This window comes from Euprymna scolopes, chromosome 39 (genome assembly GCF_053919585.1).
Source record: "Euprymna scolopes isolate OS-2025 chromosome 39, ASM5391958v1, whole genome shotgun sequence".
Lineage (NCBI taxonomy): Eukaryota > Metazoa > Mollusca > Cephalopoda > Sepiida > Sepiolidae > Euprymna > Euprymna scolopes.
The window spans coordinates 4500171-4519410 of record NC_136520.1 but is presented as its reverse complement, the minus strand read 5'-3'; the positions used below and the strand labels follow the sequence as shown (position 1 = coordinate 4519410).

The 19240-nt window shown below is 31.1% G+C and overlaps 1 protein-coding gene across 4 annotated transcripts in view; it reads left to right on the top strand.

Annotated features, from left to right (window-relative positions):
• The window catches only part of LOC145263621 (uncharacterized), a 186588-nt gene that overhangs the window by 145090 nt on the left and 22258 nt on the right, over positions 1 to 19240 (top strand). For all 4 annotated transcript variants that reach the window (XM_080120462.1, XM_080120463.1, XM_080120464.1 and 1 more), the window contains exon 2: positions 17814 to 18058. In XM_080120462.1, the coding sequence (XP_079976588.1) occupies positions 17814 to 18058 (245 nt within the window). The remainder of the gene's footprint in view (positions 1 to 17813; positions 18059 to 19240) is intronic.

Genomic DNA, 19240 nt, shown 5'->3' with positions numbered 1-19240 from the left:
GTGGACGACTATATGCAAATACAATGGGAACTTCCAAAATTCACCACAGAATTGCGAGACGAAAATCATGTTTACATAATTGGTGCTTAAAAATAACGTTCCCATGTAGTAAACATTTCGAACGTGTTTGTTTAATAAATCTAGCAAAAATCAACTAATCGTTAGATTTTCGTGAAATTTTCGATACTTATCCATTTTAGAGAAAATTACATATAAAATGCAGTTTTCGTAAAATATGAGGGGAAATATTTTTTTTAGTGTGTGTGCCCCCCCCCATATTTATTTTTTCGAAATTCGAACAAAATATATTTTAATCTTTCGAAATTTCACTTTATTATGAAACATAAGAGTTTAAATAAGTAAAAAATATTCATTTTTTTAAATTTGAATACACATTCTGAACAAAAATTTACCTTGAAGTTGCGATTAAAAAAATCATATAAACTTAAGATTGTTTTTTTTAATAGCGTTTTTCGAATTAATATGTACTATAATCAGTTGAATTGCCAAGAAAAAGAAACTTCGTAAACATTAATTAATTTTTAAAAGATTAAAACTCCATTATTTCAAAATGTACCGTTACAACATCGATTTTTAATTGTTTAATTTTTTTTTAATATTAAGTTTTAATATAAACATGACTCCTGCCAGCTATTTTATCGCCAGATTAAAACCAATTTGAAAATATTATTGCACAGATATGAAGGATTTTGTAGCCCCCCCCTCCCCATATTTTGTTTGCTTTTTTTACCGAACAAAAGTATGGAAGCCGGTAGTTAACCAAACAGTAAAACCGTATTTCATATTTAATATACACGTGTTTATAATATTATTAATCATTAAACTGTGTAAATCTTAAAACCTAACAAAATTATAACATATTAATTTATTAATTGCAGTTTGAAGAAGATAAACAAAGGTTTAAAAAAATCATTAAGTCGCTTCTGATTTTCCATAGTTCGTATAGTTAACACAAATCTGACGTCACGGAAACATGCGGTCCATTTTTCACAATCGTTTGGCAGACCCTAAAATGCAAAGTCATAAGCGAAATGACGTCACGATAAAGAAAAAGACTATAAAAAGGAGAGAGCGCGTTCGAGATCACGTGAGATACGTCACACCCGTAAGGAGAAGTCATGCGTGGCGAAAGATAGAGGAAATAAAAAAAAAAGTGTCAAAGTTCTTTTTTGTTCTTTGTCTTGGTCTCCTTTGCGACGCAGACTGCTACAACACTTGTGTACTACGTCTTACACACACACACACACACACACACACACACACACACACACACACACATATATATATATATATATATATATATATATATATATATATATATATATGAATAAAAAAGAATACGAAAAGTATAAAAGCTTATAACTTTTCTTCATTCGTTTTCAATTGGTGACGTGCAGGAATACAAAATAATATTATGAAAAAAAATTAAAAAACTTTTTTTATAAGTACATAATTTCGACCGATCCTTCAGTCTTCATCGGTGTGTATGTATATATATATATATATATATATATATATATATATATATATATAGCGGGACCCGTTAACCGGGCGCCTCCTCCCCTCGCAAAAAAGTGTAAAATTTACACTGTAAATATTGGTGTTTTCTAGAAATACCCAACAAAACAAAAAGTGGTAAAAATAAACAAATATAGAACAAATTAATGTTACCAAAAGCAAGATAAATTACTCTTCTAGCTACCCGGATAGTTTTTTTTTTTTTTTTTTTTAACTTACTTTAAAATACAGGTATAATATTACATTTACACACGATTGGTGACAGTTTATTATGTGTGTTTATGTCAGTATTTTGTTTTATTTTCGATTTTTGAGTGATTATGGCTGCTCAAATGGGACCACCATTTGTTTAGTTCTAACTTGACAGGCTTTACACCACCTTTTAGTTTTTAATAATAAACCACTGTAACAAACACACACGCACAACTCTTATCCAGGTAGGTAGAAGAGTAACTTAGCTTGCTTTTGGTGACATTTTTTTTATTTATTTTTTTTTATATACGTTTTTGTTGCTTGGCTATTCTGAAATTATCTCACAGCATAATCACCTTGACACCGGTTCTCGCCAGATCCTCGAAGTTTAGCAACGAAGAGCATGGCCAGTGCCAGGTGGGGGAACATTTGGGAATACTAATCGCTGTATGTGCTCTCTCCACTTATCTCGGAACTGTTCCCAGTCGTCTTGAACTTATATACACTCACAACTGGAATTAAAACTGTAACTGTGCTGACTGCTGAGTCAGGAGAGGCGTGGTTAGTTATTGCGCAACTCTTGCCACAAAAATTTGTTACACACAGACACTCTTACAGTGGGTATCCAGTCTGGCAAGACTGAACGGAGTCTTTCTATTCAGGAATTTTTTTTTTTTTTTTTTAGGGTTGAAAAAATAGTTAATAAATACCCAATAATGCTTTGGACGAAATATTTACCATTAAATCATTTTTTTTTTTTTCTCGCATTTATTTTTATATTTTTTTATGCGTAGTTCAATAAGATATTATTTATTGATTTAAAAGTAGATTTTATCTTTGTTGCTAAATACACCCGTCATTTTTGCACAAAATAAATTCTTTTATGTGATCAAAAATTAATATCAGTGCTTAAAAAGCCATAAATTAAGTTTATAAACTGAATTTACTTTATCCACGTTTAAAAAACGACCCTGGTCTAACTCTGTCCCGTGGAAAGTCATTGTAAATAGAAACTTAATTTACTTTCTAGTTTGAAATTAGGTTATATTTTTGTAAATTAGGTTGTCATAAAAGCGCATGCGCACATGTATGGTAGCCCCTAAGTGTAACAAATTAAAATTAAAAACAAAAAAACTCGATATTCCAGAATGATTTGTAAATCGTTATATTTTATTTGTCTTTAAAATAATAATAATAATAGTAGTAGTAATAATAATAATAATAATAATAATAAACATTGAAAAACAAAAAAGTTAAATATTATTTATTTAGAAATAATTGAAGTTTAGAAAAACCGGCAGATTTGCTGTTTACTTGTACATATAGCCTCGAACCCTGTTTTATATATATATATATATATATATATATATATATATATATATATATATATATAAGGGGGACACGTTGGGAAGACACTACATCGCTTAGTGTAAACAGAAGTTTGTTTGCGTAAAATGTATTTTAGATTAACCACGTTGTTTAACAAATAATAAAATGCTTAAATGTGTTTTATTTTATAATTTAAAATTTTGGTACGAGTGCAGAGAGTGATCCGGACGTAAATAATAACGTTATTATTTAAAAAGCCATTCTTAACATGTGGAGGGAGGGGATGGTGTTTTGTACCTATTCTATACTTCAACCTTATAATTGAATAAAAACTTTAAACTTGGAAATACGATTTAAAAAATAGCGCGGATCACTCTCTGCACTAGCACCAAAATTTTAAATTATCAATTGAACAATACAAATAATACGTTGCTTAACAAATGAAATAAATAAATAAATAATGTAATATAAAGTTTTAAAATGAATAAATGGGTTTTAATTTATAATTTAAAATTTTATTTTATCATTTAAAACATTGAGTAATACAAATACGTTGTTTTTTAACAAATAAAAAAAAAAAAATGAAAGATGAAGTTTTTAAAGATTGCTAAAATTTTACATTAAGGTCCTTCTCACGTTCGTATATAACAAAATATTTTTTTGTAGAATTCGGTGTGCTAAAACCAAATCTGCAAACCGTTTCTGTCGCAAAAAAAAAAAAAAAAAAAAAAAAAAATTGTTTTCATGATATGAAGAAATTACTTTTTCGAAAAGTGGGTGATCACTTTTCCATGTAAATTTAACTTAAAATGAACACCCACTTTCTGACCACCTGAGAGAGGGAGCATTTTTTTTTTTTTTTTTTTTTTTTTAGTACTAAAAGGTTTTTCGCTTTCTTTTTCTGTTTTTCATTTTTCAATAAAGACACGGCGAAATAAAAAAATAAAAAATCTGTATTATTTTTTTACTTTTAAGGCTCGTCTCACATTTGTATAGAAAAGAAAAAGTTTTTTTTTGGGGGGGGGTGCAGTTTTCAGTGTGCTTTAAAAGAATATGGTAACCGTTTCTGTCGCAAATTTACCGTTTGTATGGTATTAACTTTGGGACTATTTTCCATTTCACAGCCCAGCCTTCGTTTACGCTACGCACGAGCATAAACGAAGGCTGTTAAATGTGCACTCGCGTACCAAACTGCCTTGTCACAGTGTAGTATTGGTGAATAATTAAAATTAGACGAAAAACAAAGTTGTTTTCTAAATATTAAACCATGTAATTATGTTATCACGTGTGGCCACTTTGTACGTGCAGAGCGCGCGCATATTGTCGACGAAATCAGTATTTTAACCGAATCATGAAATAAATAACATAAATAAATAATAAATAATAATTAAATAAGATGATTTTTCGATTTCATTAAAATTTGTTGTTGACCCTTCAAAGTTGCTTTAAATCAAAAAAACTGTTCCATTAAAATTATTGGGTTTGTATTACTATACACATAGATTCGAAAAAATTGTCAAAAAAAAAAAACAAATATATAGCAAATAAATGTTATCAAAGGCAAGATAAGTTACTTTTCTACCTAACTGGATATGTTTTCAGTGTTTTTATTTAATGTAACACGTTTATTCAGCTCGAAAAACATACTATGTTTACCGATGCATTGGAAAATTCAAAATGGCGCCCCACTCTCTCTTTAACACGGTAAGTTTGGGAAAAGGTGCTATAAATATAGAACTAGACAAAATAGTTAGAAACTCGCTCAATATATATTACCGTGACATAGGTTGACATATATTCGGTGGTTTTTTTTAATAGTATCTTGTCTAGTTTATTATTTATAACACCTTTTCCCAAACTTACCGTGTTAAAGAGAGAGTTAGGCGCCATTTTGAATTTTCCAATACATCGGTAAACAATGTATGTTTTTCGCGCTGAATAAACATTGAATAAAAACACGAAAAATATATCCAATTTGGTAGAAAAGTAACTTATCTTGCTTTTGATAACAATTATTTGTTATATATTTGTTTTTTGACAACTTTTTCGAATCTGTGTACAGTAATACAAACCCAAATTATTGATTCGTTGGGGGGGGGGGGCAAAAAAAAAAAATAAAAATAAACAACACTATTTTATAAAAATCCAATGTTGCTTTATACAGCAAATGTTTTCGTTTTCAAATGACGATCGCCCAGTTTAGAATGTCATTTCATTTTTTGTTGTTAATAATGTCTTTTTCATTCCTGTTTTGGTGCTAATGCAGAGGGTGATCATCAGCGCTGTTTTTTAAATCGTATTTCCACGTTTAATTAAAGTTTTATGGTTTTTCTTTTTTATTTTTTATTCAATTGTAAGGTTAAAGTACAGAATAGGTACAAAACACCCTCCCCATGTTAAAAATGGCTTTTAAAATAACATTTTTTTAGTACGGATCACTCTCTGCATGAGTACCTCTGTTTTTCATAGTAGTTTCCAGAAGTAATTAATATCTAGTTTAAATTTTTTGATATTTATTTCTAACTTCGGCTATAGTTTAAAATACTGATTTCTCCCTCGGATTTTAACAGGTGCACGAAAAAAAAAATGGCGTCTTCATTTTCGACGATAAACTGTAGAAGTACCAATATTAGTTGTATCAGGTCTGTGTTACTGTTACTTAGTAACAGTGTTACTATACACATAGATTCGAAAAAAAAATGTCAAAAATCAAATTTATAAAAAATAAATGTTATCAAAGGCAAAATAAGTTACTCTTCTACCGATCTGCAAAGGTTTTTAGTGATTTTACTCATTTTAAAACGTAATCGGTTCGAAAATCATACAGTGTTTATCGATATATTTGAAAAATAAAAATGGCGGTGTGCTCACTGTTGAATACGGCAAGTTTGGGAAAATGAGTTCAAACTAAATAATTATACAAAATACTGTTAGAAACTCACTATATGTTACCGTGACATAGGCGGACATATATTCGATGGGTTTCTAACAGTATTTTTGTATAATTATTTAGTTTGAACTCGTTTTTCTAAACGTACGGTATTCAACAGCGAGCACGCCGCCATTTTTCTTTTTCAAAAATATCGATAAACACTATGATTTTCGAAAGATACCACGTTTTAAAGTGAGTAAAACCACTAAAAACCTTCGCAGATAGGTAGAAGAGTAATTCATCTTGCCTTTGGTAACATTTATTTGTTATATATTAAATTTTTGGCCACTTTTTCGAATCTATGTGCATAGTAACGCAACCCCCCTCAGACAAACCAAGTGTTTTTCTATTTAGATAAACAAACTAAATGACCTATTTAAAATGTAGGTGAAGAAATCCATGTTCCACAATTGTAAACAATAACACGGATTATGGGCCTTCTCGTCTTCCATATTCTAACAACAAAATGGGTCGTCGTTTTCAATGTACACAAATGCATACCAGGCGAAACTAATCGATAAATTAAAAAAAAAAAAAAAAAAAGCATACAAAATGATTGTGAAATCTCAAAAATTGTATTTGTAATCTCTAAAAATCAATATCTATGTTAATATAACGCGATATATATCTATAATTTAGTTATATTTAATATTTCATTCATAAAACTGTTTTATTGCTGTTTAAAATTCAAAATAGATAAAAACATTTACTGCGGACCTGTTTTATTCAATGCGGGACTGCCTTAGATTTATAGTTAAAAAAAAAAAAAAAAAATTTTTTTGTAATAATTAAATTAAACTGTTTTCACTTCTGGTTGTTTCTCCCCATGTTAAGAAGTGCCCCCCCCCAAAAAAAAATGATAACGTAATTATTTAGAAAGATCCCTCTTAACATGGGAAGGAGGAGGTGTTTTAATTATCTATTCTGTACCTAACAATTTAATAATAAACGAAAGATAACGTTAAAAATCAATTAAAAGTGGAGGGCAGTTATTTGCTTCCCCACTACTGAGCAAATTAAGGCACAAGGCCGTTTTTTTTAATGTGGAGAGTGAAGGGTAATGGGGACCAGCTTCCCGGGGAGGAGGGGAGCTGGATAGTAACAATTGGTATGAAGGGTTTCCCCTACATTGACCAATAACTGATTGCGACAATCAATTATTGGGGCTACAAGGGCAAACGTCTTATATCTGGGGTTTACCCCACCCAGCCCCACAGGGAGCCCGGGTGGAGTTACCGGAAGTGAAATTTAAGTAGCAATCGTAAAGATAATTAGTAATTTTTGGTGCTAGTGCACTTACTGATCCGCGCTATTTTTTAAAATCGTATTTCCAAGTTTAATGATATGTTTTTTTATTCAGTTGTATAGAATAGTTACAAAACACCCTCCCCTCCCCATGTTAAGAATGGCTTTTAAAATAATAACGTTATTATTTCCGCATTAGTATCCCGCGTTTTTATTGGTTACAAAATGAGTGGCTGATTTACCAGAATGTTGTAACTAAAAAGTGAGCACCCCTTTCAAATGTTAAAATTATTATTTTTTTTTTTCTTCATAATCTGGTTAATTAGTGTCCAATCAATAATAATCCAGTGAAAAAATTTCAATAAACCTATCAGTATAGAAATTACGCAGGGGGGTGGGGTGATGGTTGTACAACTCCGCCCACATTTGCCATAACAATTCAATAGTAATAATAAAAAATAAATAAATAAATATGGTGCAATGTACTTACTGATCCGCGCTATTTTTTAAATCGTATTTCCAAGCTTAATTATAGTTTTTTTTTTTTTTTTTTGTTTTTTTCATTCAATTGTAAGGTTAAAGTACAGAATAGGTACAAAACACCTCCCCTTCCCATGTTAAGAATGGCTTTTGAAATACTGTTATTATTTCAGCACGGATCAATAAGTGCACTACTGCACTAGTACCGGAATTTTTTTTTTTTTTGTACTTGTACAGTTTAGTCAAGACATTAAAAAAAAAATGTTGCACGTATACGTTATGGAATGAAGTTCTCAGAAAAAAAAAATCATTTCAAGTATTTTTTTTTTTTTTTTTGTACAGCGTAAAAACAATTTGTTATGATACCAAGCAAAATGTTCGCTTTTTAGGAAGAAAAGCTAGAATTAAAGCTGGGGAGGGAGTATCGGCGCTTTACATGGAGTTATCTCCCCGTGGCGTGTTCAGCAAATTTCACAATGGCTGACTTCAACGCGCTCTCATAAGAACATGTTTTTCCGCTGTAAAAAAAAAAAACAAAAAAACAAAACTGCTCGATCAAATTAAATGAATTTTTTTCGGAGATAAAACGGGTAAATTTTTAGATTAGGTCCACCTCCACAATTTTCTTTTAAATGACGACTTTTATAGGTTTTCGACTATACTAAATACGGAAATCGCATTGGAATTTTGCAGAAAGATGTAGTTATTGAGATATCAAAAGTTGTATTATGCATTGTATTCTTTGGCGGCCATCTTTTTTACGCGTGTGCGCGCCATAAAAAAATCTACGCAAACAAAGATGGCCGCCAAAGAATGCAATGCATAATACAACTTTTTATATCTCAATAACTCCTTATTTCTGCAAAATTTCAATGCGATTTCCGTATTCAGCATAGTCGAAAACCTTTAAAGTCGTAATTTAAAAGAAAATTGTGGAGGTGGACCTAATCTAAAAAATACCAACAGATACGGTTTTTCGATATTTTCATTTTTTTTAATGTCTTGACTAAACTGTACAAGTACCTTTTTTTTTTTTTTTTTTTTTTTTTTTTTTTTTAATTAAAATGTAACATAGGGACCTCCAACCCGTTGTGTAGAACGTCAATGTTATACACAATAAGTATTGACGTCATCATTTCGTGTGTTTGGGTCAATTTCTATGGAAAGTTCATTTATGCAAAAATTTATGAATAAATAAAATGTACAAAAAAAAATGGATGAAAAACAAGGTGCTAATGCACTTCCTGATCCGCGCTATTTTTAAAATCGTATTTCCAAGTTTAATTAAAGTTTTATGGGTTTTTTTATTCAATTGTAAGGTTAAAGTACAAAATAGGTACAACCCCCCCCCCAATGTTAAGAATGGCTGTTTAAATAATAACGTTATTATTTCAGCACGGATCTCTCTCTGCATGAGTACCAAGCACAATATAAGACTTAACTTTTATAAAACAAATAGATTTTTAATAACGAACTACACAGACGATAAATTAATTTTAACCTGGTCTGTTAATACATGTATCTAAAGATGTTGTGTTTACAGATGTCCATAGTTTTGTGGGAAAATGGCGCAAATTTTGAATATTACCGGCTGTCATTTTAAATAATCAAATCCAAACGATGTTTTCTTAATCGATTTTGCTTTTGTAATTTTTATTATTGATTATATGAATATATTTTTTTTTATTATTGGAAACCTGTTATATAAAAGAAAGCTGTTTAAACTTCATATCGCGTAATAATTGAATTTAATATAATTTAAAGCTATTTAAAAATAATTATTTTTTAGAGTTCTGTTTGTTTTTTTGTAATTCAAATTATATTACAGAGAAAAAAAAATCATGAAAAATTGTGTGTGTGTTTTAACATAATAATATTGATTTTATGTCCAATTTTATTTACAACTTTAAGTTAAGTAAAAATAAAGACGGGATTATATATATATATATATATATATATATATATGAAAATAACTATTTTCTAATTTTGTTTTTTTATCTTTTCAGCTTTAAAAAATGTTGAAATTTTTATCAACCTACATTTATTTTTTTTTAGTTTTCGTAACATGAAATGGGGTAGGGGGGGAGTAGAACACCTAAAAAAAAAAAAAAAAAAAAAAGAAATTTCCTCTAATATATTTAACGAAACCTACTTTTCTAAGTTTATTTAATAATGAATAAATATCGAAAATTTCAGGAAAATATGACTATTTGATTTTTGCTAGATTTTTTAAACATGGGTGTGTCCACAACAGCTTAAAAAACGTCACTACATAGGAACGTTGTTTTTTAATGCGTCGATAATGTAAACACGATTTTTTGTCTCGCATTTTCATTATTTTTGTATGCTGTAAAAAATTTTTTTTTTTTTTAATATTAGCAGTTTATTTGAAGCTTTTTCTTTTAAATGATAAAAATGTTAGGATGATATTAAATTACAGTTACATCGTGTTACATACAGGGGGCGGGGTAAAACTGTGGCGCGCACTGGAGGTACCTAATGTAACATTTTAGAGTCGAGGATCATTTTTACTTTCCTATATAAATTTTCTTGTGACTGTTGTCTCGTTGAACTACTTTCGTGTTTTTCTCGCTCACCTGATCTTAATCAGTTACCTTTTGTTTTTCTTCCTTTTTTTTCCCCCCTACTAAAACTGTCATTAAAATGTTATCTCCCCCCCCCCATTTTAAAGTTTAATCCATTTCAAACTGATACAAATTATTGTACAAAAAATAAAAATAAAAACAAAAATCATTTTTCTTATTTCGAATTATTTAAATTAAATAATTCAAAATAAGAAAAATGATTTTTGTTTAAATTAAAAAAAAAAAAAAAAAAAAAAAAAAATTTTTTTACTTGATTAAAATTATTTAAGAAAAAAAAAATTATTTAAGAAAAAAAAAAAATTTTTTTTACTTGATTAAATTATTTAAGAAAAAAAAAATTATTTAAGAAAAAAAAAAAATTTTTTTTACTTGATTAAATTATTTAAGAAAAAAAAAATTATTTAAGAAAAAAAAAAAATTTTTTTTACTTGATTAAAATTATTTAATCAAGTAAAAATTCTTTTTTTTTTCTTTTTACTTGATTACTAAATTTAAAAAGCTATTTTTTATAGTATTTTCAAGTTAAATTCAACTTTTACGATATTTTTTAAATTAAATTGTTAGGTTATACGCTTAATCAAGGAAAAAAAATTTAATTTTTACTTGATTAAAGCCAAAATTCGCATTTTTTTTTCAAAGCATAATGTACGGACCAACTAAGGAAAGAACCAGCAGAATATTGTTGTTGTCGTCGTCGATGATGAATAATAAAAAAAAATTGTGGCCATGAAGGATAGGACTGAGGAGTTAGAGCATTAACGGTACTTGTGCAGTTTAATCAAGACATTAAAAAAATCCCAATATCGAGAGAAAAAAGTTTAAATTGTACGTATTATGGAATGAAGTTCTCCGAAAAAAAAAAAATTTACTTAATTTTATCAAGTAGTTTTTCAAAAGGTTCGATTTTTAGGAGGAAAAGCTAGTATTAAAGATGGGAGGGAGTGTCGGCGCTTTACATTGAGTTATCTCCTCCTGGCGTGTTTAACAAATTCCATGATGGCTATCTTCAACGCGCTGTTATAAAAATGTTTTTCTGCTGTAAAAAAAAAACAAAAAAAAAAACTACTTGATCAAATTAAGTGAAATTTTTTCCGAAGCTTTTCAGTCCAAAACGGATACGTACAATATACCCTTTTTTCTCTCTCTCGATATTTTCATTTTTTTTTTTTTTTTTTTAATATCTTGATTAAACTGTACAAATGCCACGGAACCTCCACTGGGTGAGTGCGATTAGGATTGGACCGTGGGGAGTTTTTTGCCGCCCAAATTCCAGTAAAGGCTACTGGTCATTGTCAGTTTTGATAATGCAAATTCATTTGCATTGATTATCGGAAGATATAGAGAGTATTGGAAATCTGTGGAGAATTGTTGTCACCCAGATTCTAGGGAATACCACGGGTGGTGGTGGTGAATCTCGGATGATGACATGTTTGAGAACTCCAAGTGAGTACAGGTAATAATAAAAACATTCTGCAGTTAAGATAACGAAACAATGCCCAAAAAAACAATAATGTCGAAAGTAGTAATATATCCCAAAATTACGAAAATTCATTGAGTAGAACAACTGTTTTTCTGTTTTTAGTAAAAACAAAAAAGTCTATGGTTATCAACTTGGCCTTTTGGTCAAGATCAAAGTGTAGTATCTGTTCTTCAGATGCTGCCCTTCCATTTCTTGTTCTCTTTCGGTGGAGGAGAAATCCTTCACGACTGAGACAATTTTTTATTTTTGTACCTTTTCTCCACGTTAAAAAACGACCCTGGTGTCTAACTCTGTCCCGTGGGGAGGCATAGTAAATAGGGACATAAGTAATCTATTTCTTTCAGAGTTATGTCCCCTGTGTGTAGACTCTTCACTGTCTACTTTCTAACATCAAAGAAAAATGCGATTTTACCCAATTTTCCGTAAACATTTCTACTCGATGTTTTGTATTTTTTGGATATATTAATATATTCGGCATTACAATTAAGTATGTGGTATTGTTTTTGTTTAAAATATATTTTTAAAAATCGATTTGTCGACTATACCTTAACAAGCTCTCAAATAATTGTTACCAAAGGCAAGATAAGTTACTCTTCTTTTTATCTAGATAAGTCTGTTTTGTTTGTTTATTTTTTTAAATTTATTTTAAATCGTTTATTAGGTTTGAAACAAGTTGTTTCAAGTCTCTAGTTGAAAAAAAAAAAAAAAAAAAAATACTAACATTAACCGGCCATTTGGGGAGTCTCGATAATTACTGAAAAATCAAAAGTTAAACAAAATACTGGTAGAACATATTTTGGCACAATTGTTGACATTTATTGGATAGATTTTTACCAGCATTTTTTTTTTATTATATTATTAAAATAATTCAATATGTAAAAAAAAAATTTTTTTAATGTGCACACATAAAGTTGTATTTTTTTTTTTTTTTTTTTTAAATAAAATAATTCAATACCATTTCTGCACGTCATCTTTTTGAGTGACTGTTAAATTTGAACGCTTTACACTTCCGGTCGTATCATGGTGTAGAGGTAAGATGTCAGGTTTTCTTTCAAAAAAAAAAAAAAAAAAAAAAAAAAAATGAAACCTTGTGGTAACCACAGCTTATTAACTCCACTTTAGGATGATGTGTTTTCATTGGTCTATTTATTATCCGCGTGCACGAAAATGCTGTCGCACAAGTTTGTCTGATGTTACCAGATCGGGCTTGTCTTAAGATACTGGTTTCCAGACTAAAAATGTATCCAAACATTGATGCTATTGTTTCTTTCTTCCTTCTCTTTTGCAAAACTCAATCATGTTCTGCAAAGTGAAACAACAAAAACAAACATAAATAAATATTTAGAGATATAAAGAAATTGTAGCATAAAAACTTTTACCAAAATTATGGATTTGAAAAATGGTTGATATACCGTAAAATAAAACGACCAAACACAAGCCCCTCCCACTCACATTTATTGTGATGGGAGAACCCGGTGTCGGAATCATAATCACGTTGACACACCGGTTGGTGTCATAAGCATAATCACGTTGACACACCGGTCCCCGTCAGATCACCGAAGTTAAGCAACGTTGAGCCTGGTCATTGCTAAAATGGGTGACCAATTTGGGAAGACCAGGTGCTGTATGTAGGACGTTGACACCTCCCTGCAAAAGTTGCAAAAACCTAACATCGTCATCTCTCCTAATAAGGATATACATGCGATTGGGGACCGCTTGTGAATTTCATACTCCCATGAAACTTCCTCCTCCGGAGGAAGCCGGTTAAACCCGAATAGGGTTGGTGCTGACTGCACATTGGTGTCGAACAAAGGTCAGACTCTTATCAGCCGCAGACTTTGTCAAGCATTCGTGTTGACTTTAGGTCAATTATTGTGCTTGATTATGGAAATGATGACAACCTTTATCGCATCTCGTTTCGTGGGGTCAAAAATTGGAAAGTGATGGGTTTGGGTGTGGAAGTTCACCAATAAAAATAGGCATTATGTTTCTGTATTTTTGAGATAAGGATTTATATTTTGTATTTTTGTAATCCTTTAGATTACTGTTCTCATCTTGAATGTTGTCCGTACGTTTTGATTGATGTAACCTTGAACCTTCTTCAAATATGTCTTTTTTTTTTTTTATTATTATTATACTGGCGGGATTACCCAGCGTTGCCTGGGTGTTTGGAGATGTAAAAGAAAGGGGGGGGGCAGGTAGGCTCGAACCCGAAGCCTTGAGGTGAAGGTGGAAAAGAAAGACACGACGCTGAGGGCTGAGAAGTGGGAATGGTTGAAATTGAACAGTTAAAAACAAACGTCTGCTGTTCTCGATAAAACATCATGCCATAGAGAAATGAAATCGTGCAGTTAATTCTGGTTTTAAGCCAGCTGCCCTATTTGTCTGTTTCCTCAAGATGTTGGGGGAAAACCAGCTCCCCACACAAAGGGGAGTGTCCAAATGAATTGCAATTGTCTAATATGACGGGTTTTCCCCACATTGATCAAAGCTCATCGTTTCTGGACGTGCTGGCACAAAAAGCCGAGAACAAACTTCTTTTTCCTAGTTTCGTTTATACACGGAAAAGCCAAAGAAACACGCAGGGAGGAAGAAATAGCGTGAAAATGACGTGTAAAAGTTGCTCGAATAAAAGATAGACAACCTCCTTTCGTAAATCGGAGATATTATAATCTAGGGAGTATATAAAAAGTTCTAAGAAACAGTAACCCCCCCCCTACAAAAAAAAGCCCCCCACACCCAAACACACATTTTCGCTTTTATATTATAGATTCAATTTTCACCCCAAACAAGGCACAGTACCACTTCGATGTACTATCAGGGACATGAGTTGCAGGGATACTATATAAGGAGTTTAGCAGCAAGATGTCTGTTCGCATTACACTTGAACTTCTGCATGTCAGTACAGTTGGGGAAACGGGAACCCAGAAGGGAATTCCAAAATCTAGCAGTTCTGGGGAAGAAACTATTAGAGTAGAAGTTTTTCTTACATCTAGGGATCTCTACTGTGTAGGGGTGGGATTTTGCTGCTTGTCAGGTTTGTCGGGGGTATTAGCGTCGAGGGGTGGGTACAAGGGCTTGTAGTTTGTCGGAGCATCCACCATTAAAATACTTGTCGAACTCGAGGAATCTTTCTGTCGCAAAGACTCATGACATAACAAATAAGTATTGGGTGAAATAGATTTTAACTGTTGCAAAGAATTTTTTTTTTTTTTTTTTTTTTTCATGTTACGTGCTTGAGTCTAGGGTTATTAAACATGCAACGTACATAAAAAAAAAAAAAATAAAACTCTGAGTTTGAAGAAAAATAAAAAGTATTTATTGTACATAAAACCAAAAAGAAACAAAAATATTTACAAATGATCAAAGGGAGATAAGCAAGTTCTTAATTCAGACTAGTTCACGCTTTAAAGAAAAGCTGCGTCATTGAGAATTAATAAACAATATTTCTTTTGTCAGAGAGAATGTCATAAAATCTTTATAATTACAAAATGTCCAGTTTTTTTTATAGAGTTGCTTGTAATTGGTTCTTTCTTTATAAGATTCCTTTTTGACCAGATTTAGATTCCAGGAAATATTGGCCGGAGTTAATCTAGTCAGCGTCTAACAAACTGCAACTGCAGCAGCATCAATCTGCTGACTCTCTTATCTGACTGACTGATGAGTTGACGTTCCTATTTGCAATGCCTCCCCACGGGACAGAGTTAGACACCAGGGTCGTTTTTTAACGTGGAGAAAAGGAACAAAAATAAAAGTTGTCTCAGTCGTGAAGGATTTCTCCTCCACCGACAGAGAACAAGAAATGGAAGTGCAGCATCTGAAGAACAGATACTACACTTTGATCTTGTCCCGAAGGCCAAGTGCTGACATTATCAGCGTTTTTATAGTTTTGGTGAATGGAAAGTTCTAGAAATGCTCAAAATGGAATACTATGACTTAAAACGTTCCAGAAGTTTAAAAATATATATATATATATATATATATATATATATATATTTTCCTATTCTATATTTAGAACTTTCCAGAAACTCCTCAAGAACATCTTTATATTCTAATTTTAATGTAATGTTGTTGTTTTTTTGTTTGTTTTTTTATATACACTTGGAAGTCACCACTTATCAAGGCACAAAGGCCACTCGAGGATAAGGGTTAATAAATGGAAGGTGGCAGTTCAGTAATTGTTAATGGTGTAAGTTAGCTAGAATTTGATTATTTATGGAGATGGCTCAACAAGAACTTGTTTACATTGGATTTGAAGGCTACCATATTGTATTCAGCTGGGAAGCAGGCCAGTGGAGCAGTGTTCCCTAGGTGGGCAGTTCAGGAAAATAAGTTTTGTTCATACAACCTGCGTTTAGATTTAGCCACAGTTAGAATCGGGGAAATCGTATAGTGGTTGTAGCTAGTCAAATTTTTTTTTTTTTTTTTTTTTAAAGTTTGGCAAGAGGGAATTATAGATTGGAGTTCAATGGAGCACTTGCCATGAAAATAACGATCGAGCAGAAATAGGCTAGCAACGTGTCTTTTTGTTTTTAATAGTAATAATTATAAATTATTAATATTATAAGCAATTGAAAATATCTTAATAATTTTACGAGGAAAATGTCTTCCGATGACCTGCACAAGAAAGTAAATACAAGGAGATAGTCAGTATTTCTGACGGTTAGTCTGTAGTCTCGCGTTAGGTCGCAATATTTTTCATCCTCCACGAAAGTATTAACCTTGCTTTTATAATGGTTAGAAGAGTCCATTATGAGTGAGTGGGTAAGTCACTATAACACCCTCCTCTCCCTTTCAAACTTCGGAATCTTTCTGTCAAATTTGAGAATTTGCATAGAATTTCAAACAGAACCTTTTATTTAATCCATGCGAGTTTTATGCTCTCGTTCTGTCAGCCATGAAAAAAAAAATATATATATATATATATATATATATATATATATATATATAAATGATAATCTGATGGATCTAGGTCAGGAAAATATGCAGGATGAGGCAAGATTTGCCAACTAAATTCTCCTAGGAGATCTTTGGTCAGTGGTGCCGTGTGAGGACGAGCATTATCATGATGAAAGATGATTTCCTTTCTGTTGATCAAAGAAAGTCGTTTTTGGATCAACATGGGTAAGAATATTCCAGAAAAATATGAATGATTCTTTAATAATCTGAAAAAACAAGTTATTAATTAATCGTGGTGATATGTTCAAGTAATGAAAATGTTGTTCAAGTAATGAAAATGTTGTTCAAGTAATGAAAATGTTGTTCAAGTAATGAAAATGTTGTTCAAGTAATGAAAATGTTGTTCAAGTAATGAAAATGTTGTTCAAGTAATGAAAATGTTGTTCAAGTAATGACAATGTTGTTCAAGTAATGACAATGTTGTTCAAGTAATGACAATGTTGTTCAAGTAAATTACAATGGTTCGAAATGCCTCTTCTAGAAACTGGCAAAAAAATTTTGCAATGACCTGATGAAATGGAAGTTTTTTTTTGTTTTTTTTTGTTTTTTTACATAACTCAATCTCAAAACATAACTGAATATTTATCATGTTAAAAAATTTTTTTTTTATAATTTTTTAAATAAAGTAAACTTTCTCTATTCAAAGTTTTTGATGAACCATTCCCCTTATGTCATCCAATTTACCAAATTTCCACTACTAACGATTAATGATATTGTCCCATTGACTACTGTGCACTCTTTAACCCTTATCCTTGAGTGGCATCTGGATCTTGATAAGTGGTGACTCCATCGTAAAAAGAAAAAAAGTTTCTGAATTTTTTTAGATGAAGTGGTGACTTTTTTTTTTTTTTTTTTTTATAAAATAAACTTTCTCTATTCAAACTTAAAAAAAAATTTTTTTTTTTAATTTGTAAATTTTTTTGCTTTATAAATTTTTTTGTTTTATAAATTAAAAAAAAATTTTTGTTTTTAATAAAATAAACTTTCTCAAACTTAAAAAAAAAAATTTTTTTTGTTTTATAAATTTTTTTTTTTTTTTTTGTCCTTTCAGTTAAAATGCCGTTTGGATCGTATGGATCGACGTTTGTCCATTCTGAAACAGAAAGGGGATCCGGTGAACTCTCACCACCCGTCTCCGCACTCTCACCCACACCATCCCCACACGATTCCCAAAACCCAGGCTAGCAGTGATGGCGCAACAACAACAACAACCACCACCACCACCACGACAACGACGACGACGACGCCCGGTGACAGAGGAAGCAAAAAGTTTAATTTTCTCAAACGAAGAGAAAGGTAAAATTTTTTTTTTTTTTTTTTTTTCACCTTCAAATGTTAATAATGTCCCCAAATATTTTCAGACTCTGTGATCATTCCATACATGATCACTGTATTATTTTGGCCAGAAGTTGATCCGCTGTAAATTGTAAAGTAGAATATTGCATATCAAGTAGTGTTAGGACGATGAATCGGAAGATTTGGAGATATCTGTAAAATGAAAAATTGATGCCTATTTTCCGATGCCAAAATGATTCTTTTAATTGTCTTTTTTTGTTTTTATTTGATTTTGTTTAAACCAAAATCTTCCATTTCTGGTAATAATGATAAAATAATAAATATTTATTGATTTTAAATGACCAGTGAAGCTAAAATCGATAGATCATTTGCCACAAGTGTATTTTGACGTTTAGGAAAATGTCTGCATATTTAACATATTTTTTTACGAAAATCAGGGGAAATAGCAATCTTATAGCTAAATAATTAGAGATTTATAAAGACTCGGAATCGGTAATTGTATTGGAATCAAAAATTTAGCACGGATTCGGTAATTGTATTGGAATCGGGGGGGGGGGGAAATATTGGAATCGTCCCATCACTAATATCAAGCTTTTTTTTTCTCACGTTCACCCTCACCATATATCACCACTTGGATGTAAGGGGCTCCTATATGGGACGATGCCTATGAAAGATTAACAAGATGTTGGTTTACATTACATTTTAAAAAAAAAAATGCTATGTAATCTATTCTACAATAAACAAAACGATGTTCGTATCTATCGTCCAGTCAGCCATCAGTTACGTCTGACTGCGAGACACGGCTCACGAGGATCAAAAGTTTTTGATTTTGCTGTATTTTACGAGGGTGGCAGGTCATCCGTGTGTGCTTATGATCGTTTGCCGGGAAAAATTATTTGTTTTGTCGTGTGAAGACGTTTCTTGAACTGTTGTGTTCTGGTGTGACCTCACGTAGCTCCTTACATCAAGTGGCTTCATGCCTTGTCTCGGGCAATTTCCACAAAGAAAAAAAAAATATCCTAGAGTCAATCTCTGAAATTCTGCATGAAAAGGACCTATGGCATATTATATAAATTACTTGAATAAAATTCATAAATTACTTCTGGAGGTTGAATGTTCGACTTTAACAGACTTTATAATTCGTTGAATTTTGATTTTTGCCTTGAAATAGCTTTATTTCTA